Source organism: Lissotriton helveticus, chromosome 12 (genome assembly GCF_964261635.1).
Source record: "Lissotriton helveticus chromosome 12, aLisHel1.1, whole genome shotgun sequence".
NCBI lineage: Eukaryota > Metazoa > Chordata > Amphibia > Caudata > Salamandridae > Lissotriton > Lissotriton helveticus.
The window spans coordinates 874,401,590-874,428,081 of NC_136073.1; the positions used below are offsets into that span (position 1 = coordinate 874,401,590).

At 48.8% G+C, this 26,492-nt stretch overlaps 1 protein-coding gene and 1 long non-coding RNA gene across 5 annotated transcripts in view; one reads left to right on the forward strand and one right to left on the reverse strand.

Annotated features, from left to right (window-relative positions):
- The window catches only part of LOC144799789 (uncharacterized), a 625,907-nt gene that overhangs the window by 507,629 nt on the left and 91,786 nt on the right, over positions 1-26,492 (forward strand). The window lies entirely within an intron of this gene.
- GDF1 (growth differentiation factor 1) lies at positions 8,989-13,350 on the reverse strand. The gene is made up of 2 exons (XM_078668617.1): positions 12,808-13,350; positions 8,989-9,880 (listed from the first exon to the last, which is right to left on the reverse strand). The coding sequence occupies exons 1-2, from the start codon at positions 13,079-13,081 to the stop codon at positions 9,063-9,065; spliced, it is 1,092 nt and encodes a 363-aa protein (XP_078524743.1). The 5' UTR covers positions 13,082-13,350; the 3' UTR covers positions 8,989-9,062.

Sequence of the window (26,492 nt, forward strand, 5' to 3'; positions counted from 1 at the left end):
AAGGCCCACAACAGTGGGCAAGCCGCCACTCCTCCCGACCTGCGCGCCCTCAACCAGGCATACCCTCCCACCAACCCCTACCAGGCATACCGTTCTGCTTTCTCGCAACACAAGAAGTAGAAACATAAAATGGTATTTAAAATACAATGTTTCCTGCAGCTCCTTTTCCATATCTGCATTCTCCCTTAATTTCTGTGTCCTGCTTAGTAGGTCTTCGTCTCTCTTACTGTATACTCTTTTTTTTACATCCCCATCTATAACCTCTTTTATTGTGCTGCTGTTGACTCTTTATTTCTTACCCCATCTCTTTCACTAAACTCTTCTCCCTTGACTGAGAGAATTAGCTACATTCTGCGTTCTCTTGTTTCTTATCCTGTGGCCATGGCCACTGGAATTATGCGATTTCGTGATGGAGTCTTTTACTGCATAATTATGCGTGTGTCACATTTACCACATTATCCATCGTCTGCTGCATAATCTGAAGATTTTAATTTAAAAAAAAATAGTTTCTAGCTCATTTGGATCAAAGGTTACTAAAAACGCAGCAACACATGTTGCTCCGCAGTGGAAGGCCCTTCGCAAAGATTGACTGCTCATCTTTCTGTTCCTTATTGGTGTATTTGGGTGTCCAGCTGGTACCAATGAGATTAAAGCTTTGCCCAGATAGTTAGATGTAAAAATTACAAAGTAATGAGGTAATACTAGCACAAACTATATGCCAGTTCATTTGCCTTTTCTTGCTGCATAATTTAGTAAATCCGGATGTACATTTTGGTCCTCCCCTGCAACATATTTCCAGTGGCCCTGCATGTGACCCTCTCTGTCCTCTTCTGCTCTCTCTGTCTCCACTAGATCTTTTGTAACCCCGTGCATCTCGCTGCCTTCGCACCCTGTCTCTGCCTGCCTTTAACTCCACACTAGGGACATTCTACCCATCCTTTCCTGTTGTCGCCCTCACTTTTCCCTGCCCGAACCAATTTCAGCCAGGGGTATCTATAGTCAGCTGCCTCCCTGCACTACCACAGGATACCACAAGAGGGCACCATGTTGCAGCATAAGACATTGGTGCTAGGGGTAAAGGGAGCGACCAAACAGCAAGATATCATTTTGCCTGGTCTTCAATAACCCTTGCACCAGAGCAGCCTCTCTGTCTTAGTGAGATGGCACAGTGAGTTAAGCACTGGCAGGCATACTCTGCAGAGCTCTAGTTTAGTTTTAAAAAGACAAATTTAGCCTTTCACCTTCCCATTACTTTCATTTTTGAGGGGAGGTCAAGACCTTGGTTTGTCCTCGGAGTTCAGCCCTTCCGCCCGTTTGTTACAACTTTCCAGATTCACAAATCTTCTCACTCTTTACTGCATTTTGTTTGTGGATTCTACCTATGATATAACAAAAATAAAGCGGCAACTTCGCAACAAATACTAGGACTTTCGGAAAGAAAGAACCCGAGCGTAACGAGGCAAAACCACATATCTGTAAAGAGTTTTAAGATGTGTTAGATAGTCGACTTGCGCCCTCTAGTGGTCTATAGAGGAACTAAATAATTAACTGATGAATTTCTTTCTCAATATCTTAATTCAAGTTATTTTTTTATAGCTGTTCTCTTACTAAACAATAGGTTTTACCTATGCGAGATCTATTGGCTTTGTCAATGTGTTTTACACATGTTAAGCGGCGCGAGCTGCTGTGCAACATGGCCTTAAGTCTATGAATAAAAGCGCTAGGATGCGGCCAGCATTGACTATCATAGTATTTTTTTTCATAACTTAAAGCCATGTTACATAGCAGCGTGGGCTGCTGTATAACATGGTTTAAAGTAGTGGGAAAAGAGCGCTACCACATGGAGAGCATTGACTGGAAGGATACTGGTCGCAGACTGGAAGCCATTCTAGGTCCGTGCCCCATGACAGGCACCGGCACTGGAAGACTTGGAGGAAGCAGGAAGGACCAAGTAGTGCTGACCAATCAAAAGGTAGGAAACAGAGGTGACATGGAAGTCAACCAATGGAAAGTGAAGGGCGAGCTCTATACCAGTTTTAAGATTTATTTTCGTTTACAAGAGATTTTGCAAGCACAGCACAAGCAAAACCTAAAAAGGGATGTCCACCCACCCACCCACCATAATGCACAGTCAATCCCCCAGTAACAGTCTACCCTCCTGTGCATTGGTAGTTCCTTAACTATCATCCGATAACCAGTCGTCCCCACAAGGAGCCAAGGCCAATCCTGCTGTACTACCCGAATAGAACAGCTCTACAAAACCCTAAATGCCCTCAATGACACCCTGCTGACATCAGTGACAATATATACAATTAATATAAAGATAGAAAACACCTACTGCCCAAATCAGTCCCTAAAAATGTCCAAACATCTCATTGTAATTTCCATAACATCCCATTGAAACATTTTTGGGAAGGAAGTGAGAAAAACAACACCCAGTCATTCAGGAATAGGTAGAAGGGAAGGACCCCACCCGGTGTAACAAATAAAGCAAAAACATACACGGGGCGACCCCAGCCAATCCCAGGACAGAGCAGTCATTGGACTGCACCAACTTACCTTAAAGTCCAGGGGGAACACAGTGGCAGGTGCAGCTTCCCTGGGTCACCCCTGGGCAACAGAGAGCAATCACAATAGATCCTCCCTTGAGTCTAGCCATGGGCAGTCAGCTTGGTTACTAGAAATTAAACACAATTTGGATAAAGGCCTGGACCTTTTGTGTGAGCAACATGACCGCCATGTACTCATTGGTTTTGCCCGATGCAGCAGACAATGCATTGGGAAATCTTGGAATCAGACCAGGGTGGTACCGACCAACACAAAACACAGCACACGCAGCCAGAGGGACCAGTGACTCTTTGGGCTCCGTGCGGTTGGCCTTCTAAACCCAGGTGTGGTTTCAACTCAGCCGGTGTCCCCTCGTGTGAGAAGTTGGCCTGATATGCAGTGCTCACTATTCTAGTGATCACTATGTATCAGTCCAAACAACCCTTATTGATGATTGGTTGTAAGTCAACCTTATAGACCAGCTATCCTAGTAGCATGGTTACGAGCAGTCTAAGGCTAAGACTCTAGAGGGCGTGTTAAGCCAGCTGTTTTACCATCACATTACCCCTTGAACACCCAGTGAAAGGACACCACACAAGTGTTATGAAAATAAACAATGTATTTATTAGAATCACAACAACCCTGTACTCTTTATGAGGACAGGGTGCTAAGCACACAACAAAACTCTTATGAAAATACTTAAGTTAGCACGTTATACACAAATGCCCGAGGGGCACGAAAAACCATATATTCTAAAAGTGGAATGCGAATTACTAGCAGGTAAGTAACTGTACTAATAGGCTTTGGAATCGCTAGGACTTGACTAGGGAATCGTTAGATTACTACTAGGAGGCCCAGGGGACTCGGGTGCAGAGTGTGCACTCTCACGTGGGATGCGGGACAAAGTCTATGGAAGCTAGTAAAGGCAAAGTTAGTGTTCACGGGCGAACCCGACCTGGTAGGGAGAAAACGACAGTGGATCCTGACCCTTGGATAGTGAGGCTATGCTGGGACACCGAAGTGCCGAAGTTACCTAGCCCAGGGGCTGCAGCTGCATAGGTCTGAAAAGACGTCGGGAATCTCGTTGTCGGACCAGGAGCCTGGAAGAAGGAAGTTGCTGGCAGGCGACCAGTGAAGGAAAGTTCGGTGGATCCAAGCCTGGATCAAGGAAGAAGGAAACCTGAAAGCAGAGGGGACCAAGTTCTTGAATCACTAGCCAGTGATTAAGTGGGCACCAGGATGGCACCGGGCGAAGTCACCGCAGTCAGGTGAGTGGGCGCTGCTGGGCTCTGCAGTCTCTCGGACCAGGAGGCGTTGTCGGCGACCAGGATGGAGGTGCGAGCTGTCCCACGAAGGTTCTTGCTGTCGACGTCGCTGGACCCAGGATTGGGCAACAAGTCTTGGCAAATGCAAGGCCCACGCGGTGGACCTAAAATGGCGTCTCAGCCGGACCAGGAGGGTCCAGGGTACTTCTCCGATGGAGGGAAGCAAGGGCCAGTCTGGAGCAACCAGACCAGCAGCAGTGTTGTTGTCGGGCGTCGTTCGGAAGGCCACAAGCCAGCGGGCTAGTAGCCAAACAACGCGGTGAGCAGCTGAAAGCAGAAGGGCCCCACGCCGATCGTGGAGATGCTGGGGGGCTGCTCTTCGGTGCTGGAGCTGCTCAGGGTGGGGGCTTCTCGGACCCCAAAGCACTCACCAGGAAATTACTCGGTGGGCTTGCTGTGCAGAAGTCGTGCAGTCTTGGCGATGGCCGGTCCCTCGAGGTCTCGTCGCACCCACGGTTCTCAGCTGTGCTGTAGAGGTGGGTAGAGGTCAGAGGTGCCAGGGAAGCCGGGTCTCGTCGAGCTGGGCAGTCGGATTCCGGAGGAAGGACGTGCAGCAGACCGCAGTGTCTTAGATGGTGCCTGCGGATGCAGGGTGACTACTCCTTAGTCACAAGGGAGAATCTTGAGGAAGAAATCGTGAAGTCCTTTCGTGGAAAGTGGTATCTTGATTCCAAAGATGATCTGATTGGGAAGGGGGCCAGTCTCTACCTTTATCTTGGAAAAGGGGGCTGGCACGCGACTAAGTCCTGCCCTATGGGTGGGACCAGGAGGGGGGTGGTTACACCCACTTCCTTGGCGGGCTTTTCCCCAGCACAGGGTCTGGAGTGTCCCTGGAACTGGTTTAAGCCAGCCTATGCACAGTGAGCACCGGGGTGCCACGTGCAGTCACCTTCCTCTGAAGCCCTGCCTACCTACAATACACAAAACCCTGTCTGGGACGGTGCTGGCACCGCCCCTGGCAGGAAACCCTTTGTCCTTGCCTCCTGCTCTGGGAGGACTCCCAGCAGCAGGAGGGCAGACTTGTGTCTCGGTGGCAGCATCCATTTTGTGGAGCTGAGGCTCTGTTTGACTTTAACCGGGTTTAGGGGTTACATACATGCCGTGTCCCTCTAGAAGGGTGGAATGCTAACCCCGTCGCCAGAATTGGCGAGGGGTTAGTATTCCAATTCGTATGACACCTTACTCGACATGTTTTGATAAAGCGATACCAGAGTTGGCATTTAACCGCGAGGATTATAATGCACTTAAGAGTATATGGTATGCGATATCATGGAAACGGCTAAGGGATAGATCCCGAAAGCCGCAGACAGGCTCAGCTCATGCCAGAGCACTATCTCACACGATTCCAAGCACTCTGCCTTCAGGATTGTTAAGGCCTGCCATAGGAGTGACTGATAGGAGATCTGTGTGTCCATTTTAGGGTTAGATATAGGTATACTATATCTACAGCAAAGGGTGAGTACACCACCTTGCCCCAGCTGTCGTGCAGCCAGTTGTGTCAGTTTTAGTTAGTCAATCCAGGGGTGGCATAATACATGCTTCAGCCCCTGGGAGACTTCTGGGTGCACCTCAGCCCTGGGTACAGGGACTTGGAGAGGGCCCAGTGCCAATTCAGTACCTGAGTACAATTTGGATAGAGAGAACAGCTAGGCTGTGGGTCTGATTAGCAGGCCCACAGCCAGGGAAAGTCGTAAACCAGTGCAGCAAAAAGCAAAAATCTGGGTGATCATAGGATTGCAGACCCTACTCTCCTACACCTCGCTTTTGAGCTTTTGCACTGATCGCTCAGTTGGATATTTTGGAGAGAAATGAGGGATGCTGCAGGCATGTTAGAGGTACGGTTCACATACTTAATACCCTTCTCAGGGGGTAACAGACCAACTAAACAGTCACAGACAATACAACAGACGTTTGGACTGCCACCTAATGGGGTTCTGTCCAAAACATGGTTCTGAGATAGAGCTCTGACCATCTTAGACAACATCCTAAAAGTAGTATATCAGAATGCCAAAGTATGTGTATCATCCCTGGACTTGTCGATCACCTTTGACACCGCAGACCTCAAAAATCTCCTACGCAGATGGTTTAGCACACTTCTAATCGGCTGCAAGCGGTGAGTGAGGCTTGGAGACTCCTCTTCGCCAACCAGCCCAGTCAACTGAGGGACTTCCAGGGCTCCCACCATCCCCATTATAAATTACTTCATCAAACCGGCCATAGACCTCACCTGCCCCAATCTCCAGATGATTTAAGTCTACCTAGGGGTTTCTGGGAGCCCCTACAATTTACTGTCATATCATATGGACTAGGAGTCAATGAAACTAGATGGGCATCAACTGGCTCAAACATAATGAGTCAAAACTGAAGCCCTCATCCTCAGCCCTCGGCAGTTCCTAGAGCAAATAACTCACTACCCCCTCACTCCCCCCCACCACACACACGTCATCGCCCAAACACTTCTAACCAAATCCAAAGTATGAAACCTGGGAGTCCTTTGGGCTATGGACCTAACACTTTAGCTCATTTTAAAACAGTAATACATGCCAATTGTTTCCAAGTAAAATTACCCAAATCTACATATTCAGAAATCAATGCAGTAGTGTTATAAATCGTGGCCCTCTGCCATTGGCTGCATCAGTACTTTATATGCTGTCTCCCAGCAGATCATGACTCTGCAAAAAAAGAAAAGACAAACAGAACAGGGACAATGCTGCCACCAGGCCACAAAGCATTTGAGAATGCTACACGTTTCGCCTCCGTAGGGCTGGATTGCTGCACAAGCTTCATCCTCAGAATCATTTTGATCATTCTTGAAAAACAGTGGCAACTGGCCAGTCCTCCGCAACATCTACAGTTGTTGTAGCTTATTTTCCAACTATGTATGGATTCACTTCTCTAAAACGTATGTAAAGCTTTGGCAAGGTTTACAGCACTTAACATGGTGGTTAGACTATTTCCATTTAGTCCAAGAGTAAGCAAATAAAAATCTAGAGGCACAGGGAAAGAAGAGGGATTTGCCCAAGATCACAAAATGTATGCCAGCAGAAGGACACAACCCAGTCCACTTAGTCCTCCCTCCAGTGTTGAGGGTTCTACCTGACACGGACACGTGAGGCTTTGAAATCACTTTAGCGTAATAGGTTGCGTCGCACTGCAAGTCTGGAATGTACCATCCACCACACGATGCAAACACACACAACATTTATCCACTAATTCTGCCCCAGGTAGATTGGGCAGTTTCTCAAACCAGGCAATATCAGTTCTCCTACAATTTACACTTCAAGTCAGTAAAGTGGCAGATCTGCCTCGGGGCATTGACGGTCGAAGCCAATAGAGACATCTCTTGAAAGGCCAGTGTTTCCGAGAGACCTTCTTGTTGGGTAACACTCACTGGCACACCACACAAGACAGCCGACTTGTGAGGACGTTCGGGTCACCCACCCTGGACTAGAAAAGCTCCTAATCTGCTTACTCCACCCTCCAGCTCTACAAAAGACAGTTGAACCAAGGTCTTCAGTATGGTGGGTGGATCTTCAAAACTACTGAAAGAAAGGTACAGGAGGAGAGGTCAGTTAATGAAAAGACAATTCAACGCAACCATGAACTAAAGTCCTAGTGCCCTGGATTCATGCCGCAATCCTGGATGTCATTGAACACAAGATTCTGACTCGCATTGCGTTTTGGTTATTTGCTCTCGCGCTACATAAATTCAATCCCAAGACACGCATTGGGGTATACAGACCACCCCGGACTTCGCTGCCTGCGTTCTCACACCCTACGCTCAGCCTCACTAGCCACCTTAACACCACTGGTACAGCACCTTTTGCAAATCCACACTTGTAGTTCAGGCCCTTCTGCAGAAACATGCTACTACGAGCCAACTAACCCCACCTGCATGACTGTCACCTAATGTTGCCATTTTCAAAACTTGCCTACGACTGTGAAATCTCCCCACTTGAACAAATTCCGGGATCCTATGCAAAGCACTTCACTGAGAATCATTTTGACTGATTATTAGATTGAAGAGCGCCTTGAAGAAATTCACTTCAGGATGTGCTCTAAATAAAAAACGCACTTGTGGATCATTTACTAGACGACAAGTTTGCTCCACTTAGCCGAACATTGGCTTATGTATAGTGTACATGAAAAACTGACATATCTTGGCTCACTCAAAGCATGATGTCAGGGCATGGGGCTCCAGGGTTAAAAGCTTCATTTTAATATGTGCTAATGCATGGGGGACAAACGAATGTAAAACAGAAGCATTCAAGAAAAAAAACCAGATTGAAATAGTATCATATTTTACATGATGTTTGCGGTCATTTACATGCTAAAACCCTTCGATGGCGAGACATCTTCGTTTTAGCTCTTAGAAGTCAGCCCAAACTAATGGCTAGGCTCGACCCCATGAATTGCTGGCTAGCCCGGTTCTAATACACTAATTTTGGACTGTTCCAATTGACCAACAAACTGCCGCTCCCCCTGAAGCTTCAATCGAACCCACAGATTTTTAGGGGAAATCTCAAAACCTGGCTGTTTCCAGCTCTCTAAGCCTGACTCATGATCACCCTCTCCATCTACACTTCCCAGCGCCAAGACGCCTCGGCATTCAAGCGCTTTATAAGCATCTAAACATAAACCAACATGGGGCTAAACCCCCAAACATTGCGTGTTATAGTGTACCCAGGTGTGTACATTCTTTGGCATCGGCTAGTTCTGGTGATAAACACAATCATTCAGTCAGTCAGTCTTCTGGTTGAGAAGGACAGCTCGAGTAGCTGTGCAAATGGCATCAGACCTGTACTGCACACATGAATGTTCGATGGGCCCATCCCGGAATACTAGTGTACGTCTTTAATCCATGAAGATCCCTCTCCCACCGGTGTCCGGCCCACCTCTCCCTTCCAACTCAGCCTCGTGTACTGCCTGTACATTTATATGCATGCCTAGTTATGTATTTGCCCTAGGTTAAAAAGGAACTGATCACATGTCCTCTGCTGCAGGTACTTTGTTTTTTAACCCCCAAATTCAAATTACACAGAAATCCAATTGATCACAGTTCCCAACAAAACAAGCCTTTATTGCTATCAAAATTATTTCATGTACAGTTCTCAAATTATCAAGAATGTTAAATGCATTTCAGAAAATAGTTCACGTTAAAAGAAATTAAATGCAGCCAACGTGCTGTGATCACCTGCAGCCGCACTCATCCACCACCATGTCTTCGTAGTGTCTCAGCACCACATTGTCGTGGTTGTCGTAGTAAAGCATGGAAATGGGGGAGAGGCGGACGGGGACACAGCAGGGCTGTGGGGTGTCCTCCGGCTCCATGGAGTGAACTAGGGTCTGCAGGATGGCGTGGTTGGTGCCATTCAGGATCTCCGTCAGCGGGTATGGGCACTCGCCGTGGCAATAGTTTGCCATGTAACCCTGCGGGGCAATGATCCAGTTTTGCCAGCCAACATCGCGGAAGTCGATGTAGAGGCGCCGGCGCTTGCAGATGTTGCTGGGCGTGACAAGCGGGTGGGAAGCGCTCCTCTTGGTCCTCCTGGACACCTTGCACTGAGCTGGGTGGAGAGAGACCGCAAGCATGGAGGTGTACAGGAACGAATGGATCCCAGAGCAGTGGCTCCACGTCGAGGCCTGGTTTAGGTCTTCGTCGTCGAGTGCAGAAATTTCCAGGATCAGGCCCAAGTTTTTGGCGGGGTTCCTCCAGTCCTGAGCCACTTCCGTTAGGTCAAATGAGAGAGACTTGCGGAGCAGCCGAAAGGACTGCTCGACCAGGAGGCGTCGGGTCTCCCTGTGGGCCGACATGCCCTTCAGGCTCATCCGCAGGGTCCGGTAGAGCCGCAGGTCAAACACCTGCCCGCTGTAGGAGTTGTGGCTGAATTTGACCTCCAGACGGGCCAGCGTCAACTCTTCCTCTTCCTCCATAGCCGTGAAGTTGAAGTATAGCCGCTTGTCCAGGCAAAGGGGCTTCTTCAACTCCTCATTGGGAACAAAGCGCCCTGAAAGAGAGAGAGAGGAAGAAAGTCACCAAAAGTGTCAGTCTTGGTGCCAAGAACACCCTTCCTGTAGAGAAATGGGGCTAACTTGCAACAGGCTGATTCCAGGCTGTCGTACCAACCCATTGAAGAAGTAATCTTAGCCCATTAGTTCCTGCCTAGCACTGCAATACCCCTAGGGGGGTCCCTGTAGCACTCCAGAAATTTGAACGATAATGACGGTCAATGGCATGTCAGTCTCAGCCCCAGCCCCACCGGCCTAACCAGCCACAGCATATTGTGAAAGTTTATATGCGTCTATGTCCCAAGAGAAGCTGCGCGAGTGCATTTTTTTTTACAGCTTAAGATTCATGGGACAATGGCACCACCTGCTGCCTACTTTAGCTACTGCAGGCAAGCCACGTGCTGGTCTTGACAAATGCTTGTGCCCATTGCGTTCTGGACATAAATAGTAAAGCCACAAGTAGTTGAAAGCAGGCTTGATCGCATTGCTGATAATGGACATGGCACAACATAACTTACACAAAAACATTAAGTCACAATGTATAGAGAATGTTTTGTGTCAACTGTCGCCGTTAAATAGGCCCTGGAAATAAACATTACTTTCTCTTCAAACAGTAAATTACAATAAATAACTTTTTTTCTGCTACTGTAAAGAAAAAGAGAAAATGTGATTGTGAGGACAGCAATAACACTTCTTGTTAGCGGGACACTACTTTCCCAGTCCTCTACTTTCATTTAACAAAATACTGCCACTTGGTGCATTCATTCATTTAACTGGAAGAGACAAAAAAATCCCAGAAGACATTGGTGAGTTGAAGGTACACTGGAGACAGGTAAAGGGCTGTCCTGCCGACACGACATGGTTTGAGCAGGCACACCTAATACCAGTAGCATTTTATATCTTGTTAAAGCCAAGCCCACATCAAGAAAGCATGTGAGAGAGGGAGCAAGTAGAGGTGAGGGACACAGATCTAGGGCAGACAAAATATGTTGAAATTCGATTTAAAGTAAATAAAGAAGCATTTAAGCTAGAGTAGAGTAGTCTTCTCACTCCATGCCACCAAGAACGCCGTTTTCAGCCCTGGTCTTTTAACTCCAAATAATTGCCATCAAGTGTGCTGGTATAGTTAGTTCAATGGATTCAAAACAAGACCACCGTACCCATAATGCATCAGTCTATCAAATGAAAGACCGGTACAGAAATCAGAGTCCGTGGTGACACAGTGGGGCACTACTCCAACTAAAATACATGTACAAATAAAAATGCTTTAAATCGTTTTCAAAACGCAAAATCACAAGTTGGGCTGCAAGGGAATCAGTGAGAGGAAATAATAGATCAACTAGTTATATATGTGACGGAATCGCATAGGCTGCCTACATTTTGAACATGAGTCTCAGGGAGTCTGTAGTGCCATGTTGTACCTCACTCGTTTCTATGCCGAATGTGGCATAGATACGAAGCAACACTGTGTCTTATGTAACACCATGAGCCAGTCTTGGGTTTTGTAGCCGGCCGCGGGGTGCATGCTGGGACCTGCAGTTTCATTTTAGATGTGACCTCAACAGCCCAACTCGCGATGGATCATCATATTGCCATGATAGCAAGAAAATAAAAATAAAAATCTGAAGCGTGCGGGATCCCGGACTGCTTAGAAATTATGTTTATACGGTTGCTTTATTTAAGGTCAGAACATCGGCTAAGTTATCCTTTTCTCTGATATAAACCACTAAACACAGAGATATAAAAAGTCAGACAAGAACTTTATGACACGTAGACACTGGGCCTCACTGGAGAGGTGTGGCGCCGCGGCCAGGGCGACTGACGCTGGAATCTGGGGACCACGGTTCGATCCCCGGCTCCGGCGGCAGGTTAGCCCAGCACCATGTGACTCTGGGCAATAGCTCGCTTAATCTTCCCGACGGCCCCCAGCGCCTAGAGACCCTTACGGGTGATTGTGCGCTTTACAAATGTGGACTTTACTGGGGCAGAGACAAGGGATTTAAACTTTGACCGGTCTGCCTGATGTGGGGACCCCTCGCCCTTTAACGTGCTCTCTACATAACAGCACTGCTAGGACTCACGGGTAATTTGTCAAAACGTATTTTAATGAAAGTGGCTTTGTTTTTAGACTCTTTCCGAGAAGATATAAATGTAAGATTACATTTGAAAAAATACAATTTAATACTATTTTTTTTTTAATTACCATGGCTGGGTCAGAATCCTGACAAGTCACCTACGTTTAGAAAACGGGCCTTAAGAAATCCTAGTAGAGCTGGGGGAAGATTTTCAGCTGCATAGTTAATATGTCTGCCAGTTTCACTCCTTGTACCCATGTCTTCCTGTTTTGGATAATGTAGAGTATTTTTTTCTTCGGTACACAACAGTCAACATCAACTGGGCCAACATCATCAGGGCGCTTTCCAGCCAATCCGTATTTTTCTGCCAGCAGTACTAAGCATATTTGTAGGGCCAAACTTAATTGTTCTCATTGCTGTTGACTTAAAATATTTTTAAAATTGGGTAGTACGTAAGTTACCCGCATGACATGAGCTTGTTGGGGTGGCTGCTTCCCTCCATGCCTTCACAAACAATGTTTTCACGTCAGGTCTTTCTTTCTACAAACAGTTGACATCATGTGTGTTACTGTATATTTTTATATATTGGTTCAATCAAACCAACTAAAACTACAAGAACCAGAATGCACTAGGTTGTTGCATGAAAGCCCAGGACTTAACCCATGGTCCATTAAAATGTCTAGAGAGGGGGCACCAGGATGTTCTTCGAAAGATTTCAAGCATTTCTATACATTACAGTTCTTTGTTGCCAATTACTTTACTCAAAATGCCAACAAAGAATTTTCCCCACTTTGGGTGGGATCCTCCTGGTCGCGGCACCAGGCCTGGGACGCAGAGCGCATGCGCAGTACCTTGGTCTGGGAAGACGCGGATGATGTTGCCGTCCACATCCAGTTCCTCCACGCGGCAAAGCGCGGCTCGGCGCTTCTCCGGGGGCAGGTTGGCCTTGTTCTTGAAGATCTTCCAGAGGACGGAGGGCACCGGTGCTGGGGACACTGGGTTGGGGCGCGATGACAACCCTAAAGACCTCAAAAAGAGGCTCTCCTGAAGTTTGAGGCTGGGAACACCACCAGACGGGGCCACCAGGAGCCAGAGGGCGACCAGCCAGGACAGAACCAGCAACATCTTCAGCAGGACTAAACAACCAAGCCTGGTTTACGAGACCTGGGCCTCAGTCAGAGGGAAACACCCCTACTCTGTGCCCTCAAGAGCTCAGGCCTGGCCTACAACACTGAGTCAGACTCCAATTTAAGAGAGGGTTAGCTTTAAAAGAGCATCAGAGAACCAGACAAGGAGATGGGCTTTACTCGGGGTCCCCCGAGCTGAGATGTAGCCTAAAAAGAGAGCTGCAGTGAACTGCAGACCTAAACCCGAGAGGGTTTCTTGCTGACGACCAGGCAAGCCAGCAGAGAGAAATAGGCCCAGGCTATCCCACTCAGACAGACCCGGCTAAAGCAATTGACCTGTAGGCAGCTTCAATGTCCGGTTTAAGCGGGAGGTGGGCGGGCTCCAGGAGTTTTTGGAGAAACGAGCGAGAAGCACGTCCTCTCAATGCGCTTTCGGTCCGAGGCCTAGTGTTAGTGCCCGGCTTTGAACAGTGGCTTAAAGGGGTGAGGGGCTGGCTTTGGAGACCACAGAAGAAACGTCCACTACATGCGCTCGGGCAGAGGCCACTCACAGCAGAGCTGAGATCTGCTCGGATTCTTCAAACACCAGATTGGGGGGAGGGGTCCCTCTGGTGGGCCTGCGGACACCTCTCGAGATTAAAGCCTTTGTTCTGTTTGTTGCAAAGCCCTAAACCCTAATGAAGGCTCAGGGAGGCGTTAATAAACAGCAGTGGCCTGGCAAATGGCTTCCAATTCAACAGGAAATGACACAGCTCTCGGGGACGCGCTCCCAATTCCCACCCGCGATCCGCTGTGCCGTGTGTATTGGGCCCAGCAGGGGGTCAGCAGCGGTCTCGCTAACAGTGGCCCGGGGGAGGGGGCAGTCGCATATTTGATATTTTCTGGCCCTTCGTGTTTACGGAATGAAATAAATGCATTCTTCAGTTTTTATTTTCACCTTTAGTTATTTGCTGAACTGCAATTTATTGTACATGCCTTGGAATGACCCATGAACCGGTCTGCCCTATAACAACAATTGCATTCTGGGAATTGTATTTCTGGTAAATCTTCAAAACGGTGATTGAAAAAAGAAAGTCCAGGCCTGGAACACGGAGCTCCAACTGACTTGGAGTCATCTGGTGAACGCTGGAGTGACCCAAGATGCCACCCCTGACGCCACCTGTGACCCTGGCCTGTTTTCTAGCCGCAATTTAGAAGCTCAGGAGTGGGTGCACTTTTCATTCAGTGGTGGGAGTGGGGGAGGATTTGAGGGGCACGAAATGTCCATACCATTTTAATTTTACAAAAACAGTCCTCCCACTTTGTGTGAAAAGATGACCCTTGGACGGCTAATTCTGACTATTGCAAACCCTCAGCTGCAGTGTAAGGAGGTGAGTCTCCTGGGCTGTGACACCGGGGGAGGGGCAGGATGCCCGCTGCCCGAAGGAAATGTAAATGAGCACAACTGGCCCCTCTGCAAATGGAAAGGGTGCCCTAAGCTGGTGTTGGCTTTAATTAATGGAATCACTTCAAGCTTCCCGATGACCACATTAATTCTTTTTCGAGGGTATTTTAAAGGAGCGATCAGCTGAGCTGTGAAGTGTGCTTTTAAAGAACAAGCATTTGCAATGCAATAGGTCTCGCATTAGGAAAGTTTGAGCTATTGGTATTGTAAATGGCAAAGTTTTTATTTATGTTTTTTTTTTAAATAGCTAAATTAATAGCTTTGTCATTTACAATGTCAATAGTTATAACTTTCGCAAATGTGATACTGTAGGAAGGTTGATCCCTGACTATGGTTGCCCCCAACTTTTTGCCTGGTGTTTTGCTGGTTTTCTGACTTAGTTGACCTGAGGCCCTGCTGTTCAGGACCTCAGGCCCACTGCTCTCTCTGTAAAATGGATTCCATGTACCTTAGGTACATATCTAAATTGGATACTGAGCCACCTTATCAGTCCCTGTACAGTGTACCTTAGGTACCCAGGGCATAGGTGTACCCAGGGCCTACCAGGGGCTGCAGCATGTATTATGCCACCCCTGGCTGGCCATCCAAATCTGACACAACTGGCTGCTTGACAGCTGGGGCAAGGTGGTGTAATCACCCTTTGCTTTAGATATAGTATACCTATATCTAACCCTAAAATGGACACACAGATCTCCTATCAGTCACTCCTATGGCAGGCCTTAACAATCCTGAAGGCAGAGTGCTTGGAATCGTGTGAGATGGTGCTCTGGCATGAGCTGAGCCTGTCTGCGGCTTTCGGGATCCATCCCTTAGCCGTTTCCATGATATCGCATACCATATACTCTTAAGTGCATTATAATCCTCGCGGTTAAATGCCAACTCTGGTATCGCTTTATCAAAACATGTCGAGTAAGGTGTCATACGAATTGGAATACTAACCCCTCGCCAATTCTGGCGACGGGGTTAGCATTCCACCCTTCTAGAGGGACACGACATGCATGTAACCTATAACCCGGTTAAAAGTCAGACAGAGCCTTAGCATCCACAAAATGGATGCTGCCACCGAGACACAAGTCTGCCCTCCTGCTGCTGGGAGTCCTCCCAGAGCAGGAGATAAGGACAAAGGGTTTCCTGCCAGGGGCGGTGCCAGCACCGTCCCAGACAGGGTTTTGTGTATTGTAGGTAGGCAGGGCTTTAGAGGAAGGTGACTGCACGTGGCACCCCGGTGCTCACTGTGCATAGGCTGGCTGGAACCAGTTCCAGGGACACTCCAGACCCTGTGCTGGGGAAAAGCCCGCCAAGGAAGTGGGTGTAACCACCCCCCTCCTAGTCCCACCCATAGGGCAGGACTTAGTCGCGTGCCAGCCCCCTTTTCCCAGATAAAGGTAGAGACTGGCCCCCTTCCAAATCAGATCATCTTTGTATCCTGAAACTACTTTCCACGAAAGGAACTCAAGACTTCTTCCTAAGATTTCTCCCTTGTGACTAAGGAGTAGTCACCCTGCATCCGCAGGCACCATCTAAAGAACACTGCGGTCTGCTGCAAGTCCTTCCTCCGGAATCCGACTGCCCAGCTCGACGAGAACCGGCTTCCCTGGCACCTCTGACCTCTACCCGCCTCTACAGCCCAGCTGAGAACCGTGGGTGCGACGAGACCTCAAGGGACCGGCCATCTGCAAGACTGCACGACTTCTTTCCAGCAAGCCCGCCGAGTGAATTCCTGGTGAGTGCTTTGGGGTCCGAGAAGCCCCCACCCTGAGCAGCTCCAGCACCGAAGAGCAGCCCCCCAGCATCTCCACGATCTGCGTGGGGCCCTTCTGCTTTTTACTGCTCACCGCGTTGTTTGGCTACTAGCCCGCTGGCTTGTGGCCTTCCTGACGACGCCCGACAACATTTCTGCTGCTGGTCTGGTTGCTCCAGACTGGCCCTTGCTTCCCTCCATCGGTGAAGTACCCTGGACCCTCCTGGTCCGCCCAAGACGCCATTTTAGGTCCACCGCGTGGGCCTTGCATTTGCCAAGACTTGTTGCCCAATCCTGGGTCCAGCGACGTCGACAGCAAGAACCTTCGTGGGACAGCTCGCACCTCCATCCTGGTCGCCGACAACGCCTCCTGGTCCGAGAGACTGCAGAGCCCAGCAGCGCCCACTCACCTGACTGCGGTGACTTCGCCCGGTGCCATCCTGGTGCCCACTTAATCACTGGCTAGTGATTCAAGAACTTGGTCCCCTCTGCTTTCAGGTTTTCTTCTTCCTTGATCCAGGCTTGGATCCATCGAACTTTTCTTCACTGGTCGCCTGCCAGCAACTTCTTCCTTCCAGGCTCCTGGTCCGGCAACGAGATCCCCGACGTCTTTTCAGACCTATGCAGCTGCAGCCCCTGGGCTAGGTAACTTCGGCACTCCGGTGTCCCAGCATAGCCTCACTATCCAAGGGTCAGGATCCACTGTCGTTTTCTCCCTACCAGGTCGGGTTCGCCCGTGAACACTAACTTTGTGAATTCTAGCTTCCATAGACTTTGTCCCGCATCCCGAGTGAGAGTGCACACTCTGCACCCGAGTCCCCTGGGCCTCCTAGTAGTAATCTAACGATTCCCTAGTCCAGTCCTAGCGATTCCAAAGCCTATTAGAACTGTTACTTACCTGCTAGTAATTCGCATTCCACTTTTAGAGTATATGGTTTTTCGTGCCCCTCGGGCATTTGTGTATAACGTGCTAACTTAAGTATTTTCGTAAGAGTTTTGTTGTGTGCTTAGCTCCCTGTCTCATAAAGAGCCAGGGTAGTCTTGTTATAAATAAATACACTGTTTATTTTCATAACAACTTGTGTGGTGTCCTTTCACTGGGTGTTCAAGGGGTAATGTGATGGTAAAACAGCTGGCTTAACACGCCCTCTAGAGTCTTAGCCTTAGACTGCTCGTATCCATGCTACTAGGATAGCTGGTCTATAAGGTTGACTTACAACCAATCATCAATAAGGGTTGTTTGGACTGATATATAGTGATCACTAGAATAGTGAGCACTGCACATCAGGCCAACTTCTCACATTGGTGGCAGCGGTTGGGATTTGAGCTTGCTGTTGTTTTACCACACATGCCCTAAGAATATCTTGTGAAAGATCACATAAGTACTAAAGGTACATATAACTTAGCTTAGAATACTCTGAGTTCTACTGAACCAGCTGTTGTAGCTCCTAGGGCCTAGCACACCCTAAACTACAACTCTAGCAAGGGATCAGTAGGCAAACATATAGTGTAGGTAAGTGCACCACTTACACCTCACTAGAAAAGCATGTCGACTCAGGGAGACTCTACTGAGACTCCCCTGGTCAGTGATGACCCTCCACAGGTCACTTCAAGATATGCAGCTCTCAGTTTCCATGAGATGAGACAGATCTGTGTCTCCAGAAAACTGAAGCAGGGGTCTAACCCCACAATTCCCTTTCTGATAGGTCTCTTAGAGACATATGATGCCAGAAAGATTTCTCAGTTACATGAGAATATGCCAGCCTTAGAGGGAACCTCTGGGGATCCAGACCTCCCCAACACTGATTCAGCAGTTGAGGAGGGGGATCAGGAGGAACTCTCTGGGGATGAGGTAGACAAAGGTCTTGAGGTAGTCAGAAGGCTAACTAGGACCAACTTAGACTTACTTGGGCTAGGATCTGGGGGCCCCCCAGTACTAACCCGAAGTGGGCCTAACCTTGGAGTTAGGAGAGATAGATCTCTTTCTAGGGACTCCAATAGATCTCTGCACTCTAATGCCTCTTCTCAGGGGAGAAGGAATCCTCCACAGAGGAGATTTACTTCCCCTCAGAGAAGGGAGCATGAAGCTAGGATGAGACAAGCTGAACTAAGGATTGAAAGGGAAGAACTTGCCCTGGCCAAAGAGAAGCTTGCCTTTGCTAGAGAGCAGCAGATGAGTGGGTTAGCACCCACTGGTGGCAGCAATCTCACAAGAGATAGAGAGAAGGGTTTAGACACTAAACACCTGACTAAAATAGTGCCCCCCTTTAAGCAAGGGGATGACATCCAGAAATGGATGGCTGCTCTGGAGAGGGCCTGCACTGTGCAGTGCATTCCCCAGAGTCAGTGGGCAGCTATACTGTGGCTCTCCTTTGATGGTAAAGGTAGAGATAAGCTCCTCACTACAAGAGTGGAGGATGCTAACAATTACCAGGTCCTGAAAAATGCACTGGTTGATGGGTTTGGCTTAACCACTGAGCAGTACAGGTTGCTGTTCAGACACACCCAGAAAACTCAGTCTCAGGACTGGTCAGACTTTGTTGATTGTGCCACTAAGGCTTTGGAAGGCTGGCTACTGGGTAGCAAGGTTACTGACTTCACAGGATTGTATAATCTTATTATGAGAGAGCAAGTCTTAAATAATTGTCAGAACCAGTTATTACACCAGCACCTGGTAGACTCTGATCTGACCTCTCCACAAGAATTGGGTAAGAGGGCAGACAAATGGGTCAGAACCAGGATTAGGCCCAAGAACCAAGGTGGTGACCAGAAAAAGGAATCAACCAAGCCTCAAGAGAAGGGTGGGAATAAATCTCCAGATCAAACCACATCAGGGCCCCAAAAATCCTCTGAGGGGGGTGGGTCCCAGAATCCTTCCAATAACCAGAAGAAACCTTATTGTTATCCCTGTAAACAGGTGGGTCATTTAAAAACTGACAGCAGTTGCCCAAAGAATAACAATAAGGAAAACATACCCCCAAGTAACATTCCCAAACCTCCTGTTACTACTAGTAGTAATCCCCCAGGTGGTGGGAGTGCCCCCAAGAATTTGGGTGCATTTACTTTGGGAGTTCCTGGGGACTCTGGCCTAACCAGGACCCCAAACTTAGATACTCTTGTCTGTGAGACTGGCATGGGGTTTGCCAACTTCACAACTTGTCCCAACACTTTGGGCAAGTACAGACAGGAGCCCCTCATCAATGGTATAAAAGTTGAGGCCTATAGAGATACAGGGGCTAGCATCACTATGGTGACTGAGAGTCTAGTCCCCTCAAGGCAACTTTTACCTGGTGCCACATACCAGGTGACCAATATTGATGGAGTACAGAGAGATCATCCCATGGCAGTGGTCAATCTCAGCTGGGGAGGTGTCACTGGCCACAAGAGAGTGGCAGTGTCACCAAACTTGCCTGTAGATTGCCTACTGGGGAATGATTTAGAGCTCTCAGCCTGGGCTGAAGTAGAGCAAGAGACCCATTCTAGAATGGTGAACATCCATGGTAAGGGTAGTGGGGCAGTGGTAGCCACAGCCCCAGTCCAAGATATCCTCCCTGAACAGGTCAGGAGGGTTGTGCCAGTCACAACCCAATCTCAGACAACTTCCTTCCCAGAACAGGTTGTCAAGGCTGTGATGGTCACAGCCCACACCCAAACTGAGCCCCCTCCTGAAAAGGTTGGGAGAGTTGTGATGGCCACAGCTCAAACTCAGACAGATGACAGTGTTGTGAAGCCTGAAACTATGGATCACTCCACTCAGACAGAGAGTATTGAGGAGGAAGAGAAATCTCCCTCCCACCAGACTTTAGGAAAGGATCAGCCTCCTCAGGGAACTGATCTGACCCCTTGTGAAGAAACTGCCACAGAGGTAGTCAGGCCTAGCCTGGCAGAACCCCTGATGTCAGTGGACCCTTCCAAGGTGGGACCCAGTCTGGAGCAGGTAACCTGCCCCTCTCTACCCTGCCTCAGTCAGCCCAGGGCTGTAGAGGTCAGGGAGGCCAGTGTTGGACCCCAAGGGGCCCCCTGTCCAAAAGAATTCCCCAATCAGCAGATTAAGGGCACTGAAGCTAGTAGACCTAGCCAAGTGAAAATAAGACACACTCCTGAGGGATCCCCCTTAAAATTAGTTAGGGACCTCCCACAGATGGACACTGTTGGGCACAGCCAAACTTGGGACCTGAGGGCCCCAGACCTGACCTGTCCCTCCAGTAAGCCAAACAGAGGGACCCAACCTCCAGCTGTAGGTAGCCAGAGGTTGACCCTGAGAGCCCAAAACAACTCAGTCTTGGAAAGAAAGGCCTCTATGGTGGATGATGATTGGAGGAAGCTGAGCCCAAAGTTAGTGGAGCCTCACTTCAGTACTCCATTTCAGCACCAGCCTTTTTCTTTGACAAAACACACCACAGGTAGAGATTCCCTATGGTGGAAACCCTCAGACACCCTTAGGGTGAGGGATTGCTTAGTGGACCATGACATATTGTTAAAACCTTGGGTCGGGTCGGGGACAATCGATATTTGCCCGGCGGTATTGCCTCTGTGACCCTCTAGTTATTTAATCAATGAAGAGGCAGGCGCTGGAGACTGGAAAGCAGGAAACAAGGTTTTTTATTCTCTCCGGAGGAGAACACAGCAAAACGGACAGCAGGTATCGTTATGAGGTGCTCTAACTTACGTTTGAGGCCTGGCCCCTTATATACAGTGTTTGTGGTTTTTATTACAGTTTACATACATATGATAAAGCTTTGATGTACGGAAAGACATTCCCGGAATCCCCCTTCGGGCCCGTTCCCACACATATCTACAGTAGAAGTCCCCACCCTGGTCACAGCAGGTGATGACTATCGCGCAGCTGGATATTCCGCCAATTCATGGAATGCGGGGTTCGATCGGATCTCATGGGGTGGGGGCTTTGATCAACTCGGGGGTCCTTTGATGAGGGAAGCTTTCTATTGCACGGGGAGGGGCAAGGGATAGTATCGGCAGAGCTGGGTGTCGGCCTGGGAACGGGGAAGACAAACGGGCACACGGGGAAAAGGGGGTTTGCATCTAAGGGCCGGGGATCATGAAAGGGAAGAAGGGAGGTGTCGCGCTGAGAACAGGATGAGGGCCTGGGGCAGAGCAGCGCCGAAGAGGGGTTTATGATTCAAGGCAGGTGCAAGCAGGGGGTTGGTCAGCGTGCAGGCTTAGTGAGGGCGAAGGGCTATGTCAGGGGCCAGCGGCATGCGAAAGGGTTCGTTCTGATCAGGGCATCTTAAAATGGCGGGTGCGCACGACAAAAGTGTGGCATCAGGGGAAGAGGCAAGATGGCGCAGATAATGTTCACCAAACCGTACTAATTTTCAACAGTCCTCCCTTTAACATATTCAAGACATCTTGCTGGTTCATTTCTACTCGGTTCTATTGTGGTGGGCATGAGAAAGAAAACGGTAGGAACCCTAGATGAAAAGAGTTGTAAACAATACATTTTGAGATTTCTAGTTTTTAGGAGGTGGACCTATTTGATAAACTTTGATAAACTTGTTCAGCAGGAAAGTCATAGGAATGCAATACAAAAACGATTCTGTAGCGAGAGCAGCAAGTACATTTCATAACGTGGACTGGCAGGTTGTTACATATATCAGATTCGGATTGGAGCATGATCAATACAATGGCGGCTGGGAGAGAAATGAGGCGCAGCAGAAATGGTGATTGAGGACGTCAAAGTGTTCGTAGTTAACGAGTTCTCAGTATTCTTTTGTTGTCTTTTCGTTGGCGCTGTGGAGCACCGGCGATGGAGCTACGGGTCCAGCTCTATTCTAGGTCTCGCGCTGCAGGGCACGACCTTTCCCTCGTATTCCTGGTCGGAAAGGTCCTTTTCGCCCTGTGTCCTTTGAGGTGATTGTCAGAAAGTTCAGATGGAAGAAGAGCGTACAAAACAGTCCATAGGGTAGGTCGGAGGAAAAGGGGGATGGAGCAAGGCCAAATTAGGAACAAACTAGGGGAACGAGAGACTTCAGATGGGCGGGCTCGTGACCGAGTCTAGAGAGCGGGGACCTTTCGGCACACATTCGGACATAGAGCGGGGGCATCAGGTTAGCCCTTCCTTCTCACTTTGCTGGAGGTAGTGCCTCGTCCTGTAGCTCTGTTCTGTCACGGTCTCGCCTTGGCCCATGTCGCAGGTGTTCCATAGTCTGCAGTCAGGCCTCGTGCTCCCACATCCGGTCCTTCTCTCTCCTGACAGCCGTACCCTTAAACGAGTTTGAAAAGACAGTCTTTAGAGAATTTGCAGAGGAAGGTAATCACAAAAGTCTATTTCTCTCCCAGCTTCAGACAGAAATGAAAACGTCCGTTATTTTAGGGTTCACAACTAACATATAAATGACCAATGACGGGCCTGTTGGAGGTATTATGGCTTTCCTTCATAATTATTTATTACAGTTTCGACAGTTTATCTGATGGAGACCCACCTTCGTAAGACGGGCTTGACAAAGTTATGCCGTTCTCTAGGGCTTTATATTTACCAAGGGTACTGTGTGCTATTGACATGGTACTAAACAGATATTTTGCTGAGGGACGAACATAGGCTAAACAGTTCTTTTTATCAATGCGTCCTGGTTCATTTCAACGACTTCTTCACTTTGGTCTAGTCTTTTAACCTTGTAAAACATCATTCTGGTTCCTACGTAGCTTCCTACGGCCTGAGTACTTAATCAGAAAAGACAGGGGTTTTATGGGAGACAACTAGGGACATAGAAACTTGTGGTAAGGGCGTAAATCGACCCATTCCTCACAACCGGGAATGAGGGGTAGTTTCATAACTCCAGTTTGGAGCGGCTGATACGGGGGATGTAACAGGGGTGATCATTTTTCCTGCTTGGGTATTGCGACAATTCGGGGCGGGGAGGGTCGCGTATTCTGAGGTCCTTGTTTTATACCATAGGAGCCGTTGACATGTAGTTCCCTTATTACGGGCCAGATTAGGGAACCTCTGTCGTCTTACCTGTCCTTTCCCTTCCGGCCCAACCTCGGTTCATTGACTTCTAGCGGAAAAGGAGAGGTAATGACACGGTCTCAGGATGATTGTATTAAAGACAAGTTTTTGTGCAAATACTGACGGTATTTGAAGCCAATTAGGTGGTGCGCTAGGGGTGGCAGTCTGCCAATTTCGGGGCTAATCGCTCGGAAGAGTGGGAGTGCAAAAATAGAGGGAGAGAGCGAGAGAGAGAGGGAGAGAGAGAGAGAGAGAGAGAGAGAGAGAGAGAGAGAGAGAGAGAGAGAGAGTGCAACGGCAGGCTAAATAGTACACGTGCAACAGAGAGGGTGGCAGTGTATTCAAGAAAGGCTATTTAGTGCATTACACAGTAAAGGACATTCACGGGTCTGCATTAGAATCTTGTAATCATGCAGTTTGAGCATTAGACAGGGTAGAGGGGACGCGCCTTGAGAAAAGGAGAGAAGAAAGGAGGTACCATTTTGTCGCACTTTCTCGCACTCTCGGTCCTTCGACCAGTTGGGTCAGCGCCTCGGTCACACACACACATTCTCTCAGTTTCGCATCATACGTGACATGGGTTCATTCGTCCGGTCTGGTTTAAGGGTGATCCCTTTTTATCAGGTCATACTAATTTTATTGGTATGTTCGATACGTGAGTAGTTAGTAGGCGTGCTTAGGCACCACCTTGCAGCGCTAGTCTGCTTCGTATATTAGATACGGCCAGGCTTCAGGTCTTCGCCACACCTCGGCTGTAATATCTGATGTAACCTGCAGAGGGAGGAAAAAAGGGGGTGGGGGAGACAGCATTCGCGCATATTCAGATACATGGATTCATAAGTCCTTTACTTACCTCTTACTCGTCTTTCCTCCTCGGGGCAGGGTCCCGGGGGTATGGTTTCTGGGGTCGGGAGGGGAGAGGGGCAGTGTGCCCTTATAGGTCGTGTACGGGGAAAACGTAAAAAGGAAACCAGAGGTGCCTAGTGCGAGGTATCTAGTCAAAAGATGTATCTCACTATCGGGATCCTTAAACCTCCTTCAACGCTGTGGCGTTCTAAGGTTCTTCGGTTCTTGGGTCAGCTCCGTTCCCTGATACCTTGGAACGTTGTACTTTATAACATTTACACCATTTCATTTTACCCTCCTTTAACATTCCCTCATTTACACCGTTCGTTTTACCCATCCTTGGAAGTCAAGGCCTTCCTCTACGCGAGAGTTCATGGGTCAGTCGCGTACCTTTGAAGGCGGGGTGTCGTGTTGTCGATCCGACCCGTCCTCCAGGGCTGGGCAACCATCTTCTTTTAACCTTAAAGAGAGAGCAGAGTAGGGTGCACGGAAAAGAACTTTCCCACCGATCCCACATTTTTAAAATAAAGCATGCAATACCCGTCCATAGTTTCAAAAAAACTTTATTTTGCAAAATCATTTCAGCACGTGGATTATGAGGGTGCGGTCGTATTTGGCCGGTCGTGGCAATGGCTAAAGTGCGTACAGTGGGGGGTGTCGTTTGCAGCAATAAAAAACATCGGAAAGTTTTATTCATTCATTTGTAAGAAACTAAAACGTCTATTAATTGGCTGGGGGTTCGGGGGCATTTATTTTCATAATTTAGAAGCATAATCATAATAGTTGCAATCAGATTTCCTATATGTATACCGTATGTGTGCGTCGTAGATGAGGTTATACATCAGCTATAAAAATATAATACATTGTACATTTGTAATCAACATTTTTAACGGGATCCTTTTACAATGTTCGTCGAGCGAGCTCTCCTTGTCCTTTCTAGCCAAGTGTACGAAGGATCATATAAGTCTTAGAACATCAAGTTTGTATTAGTGCGAAGGAACACCACGAGGTGTTCGTAAGTTCCGATTGATACCAGCGCCATTTTGGGCGGGGCCGGCTCAGTCCGGAAGTAGCATCAGGGGGAAATGTTTCCCATTACTGGCAGTTTGGACCAGAGTCCTTTTCGGCAGTTCTAGAATTCATGCTAACAAAAGGAGTGGCAATATCATGTTTATTTCGTTGGCGGTCAAGGCAGCCGTCCCTTACCGGAAACCTGCAGAGGCCGAAGGTTCCGCCGGGGACTTTTGTAGGGTCTTCAAGGCTGCGGAGATGCTGTCGGAGATGGGGGCTCGTGCCCCATTGGGCAAATGTCCGAGTCATATTGCTGGTCAAAGTTACTCTAGTGGCCGGGGCCCGCCTTCCAGCGGACCCAGACGCCATTTTGAGGCCCTACAGGGGCCACTCTCGTCGAGTTTGCAAGAGTGGAAGAGACCCTTCGGAGTGAAAGGAAGAGGTCTCTGTTGTGTGAAGGCGGGACGTTCGGCTGGGGTGCAGCTGTGATGCCCCCACCTGGGGGGGGGGGCGAGGGAGACTCGTTCGCGCCGTCTCCTTCTCCCGGTGCACTCCATGCTGTTCTTTTTCATCGCCCCGCATGAAGGTCTCTCCACATCCGGTGTTCCCCAAGTCTTGTGCTCAGTGCTGTGGGAGTATGGCCACCTGTGGCGCGCATTCGGCGCGGCACGAGTATCGGTGCAGTCATTGCAGGTTCGGTGTTCCGAAAATATGGCCACCATTGCACGTTCGGTGCTGCGCAAGTACTGGGGTGCCACCATGGTGTGTTCGGTGCTGTGGAAGTATTGGCACCATCGCCTGACTGGGGGTGTTCGGCGTCGGGCCGGGGGCTGGGAGACCTCCTATCGGTGAAGGTGGGAGAGGCTCGTCCGCGTCGCCTCTCCCTCCCAGCCCAACTTGGACAAATTGTTGTGGAGGTACGTGCAGGACATCCCGCCGTCCAGAGCTGCTGCGGCTGTTACGGAAGGGAAAAGGAAGAGGTGCCTCGTTCTTCTCTGGACATGTGGCGGGACTACTTAAGTCTATCCAGGCCCGTTGCGGCTGGCCGAGGAGACATGTGGCGGGACTACCTACAACTGCCCAGGCTGCTGGCTCCTGCCTCTCCTCCGGCTCCCCCATACGTTAAGATTTCCTGACCAAGAGTTGGCGGCCGGGCCCGCCTTATATGGGTTGCCGTTGGTTGGGCGTAGCCGCAACCCTGCCCTACTTTGGAAGGTTCCAGAATGGGGGGGGGCGAATGTTCTGTTTGACTTTCATTTTCTACAGTTTACCGTTATTATTCCTTGTTTGTTGTGCCAAATTAAAAGTTCAAGTTCATCAATGGTCTACGGATTTTGTTTGACCATTTCTTTCTTTCCAGGTTGCTTTTATGCTAAGTTTCTGCTAACAGAGGTTGAGCA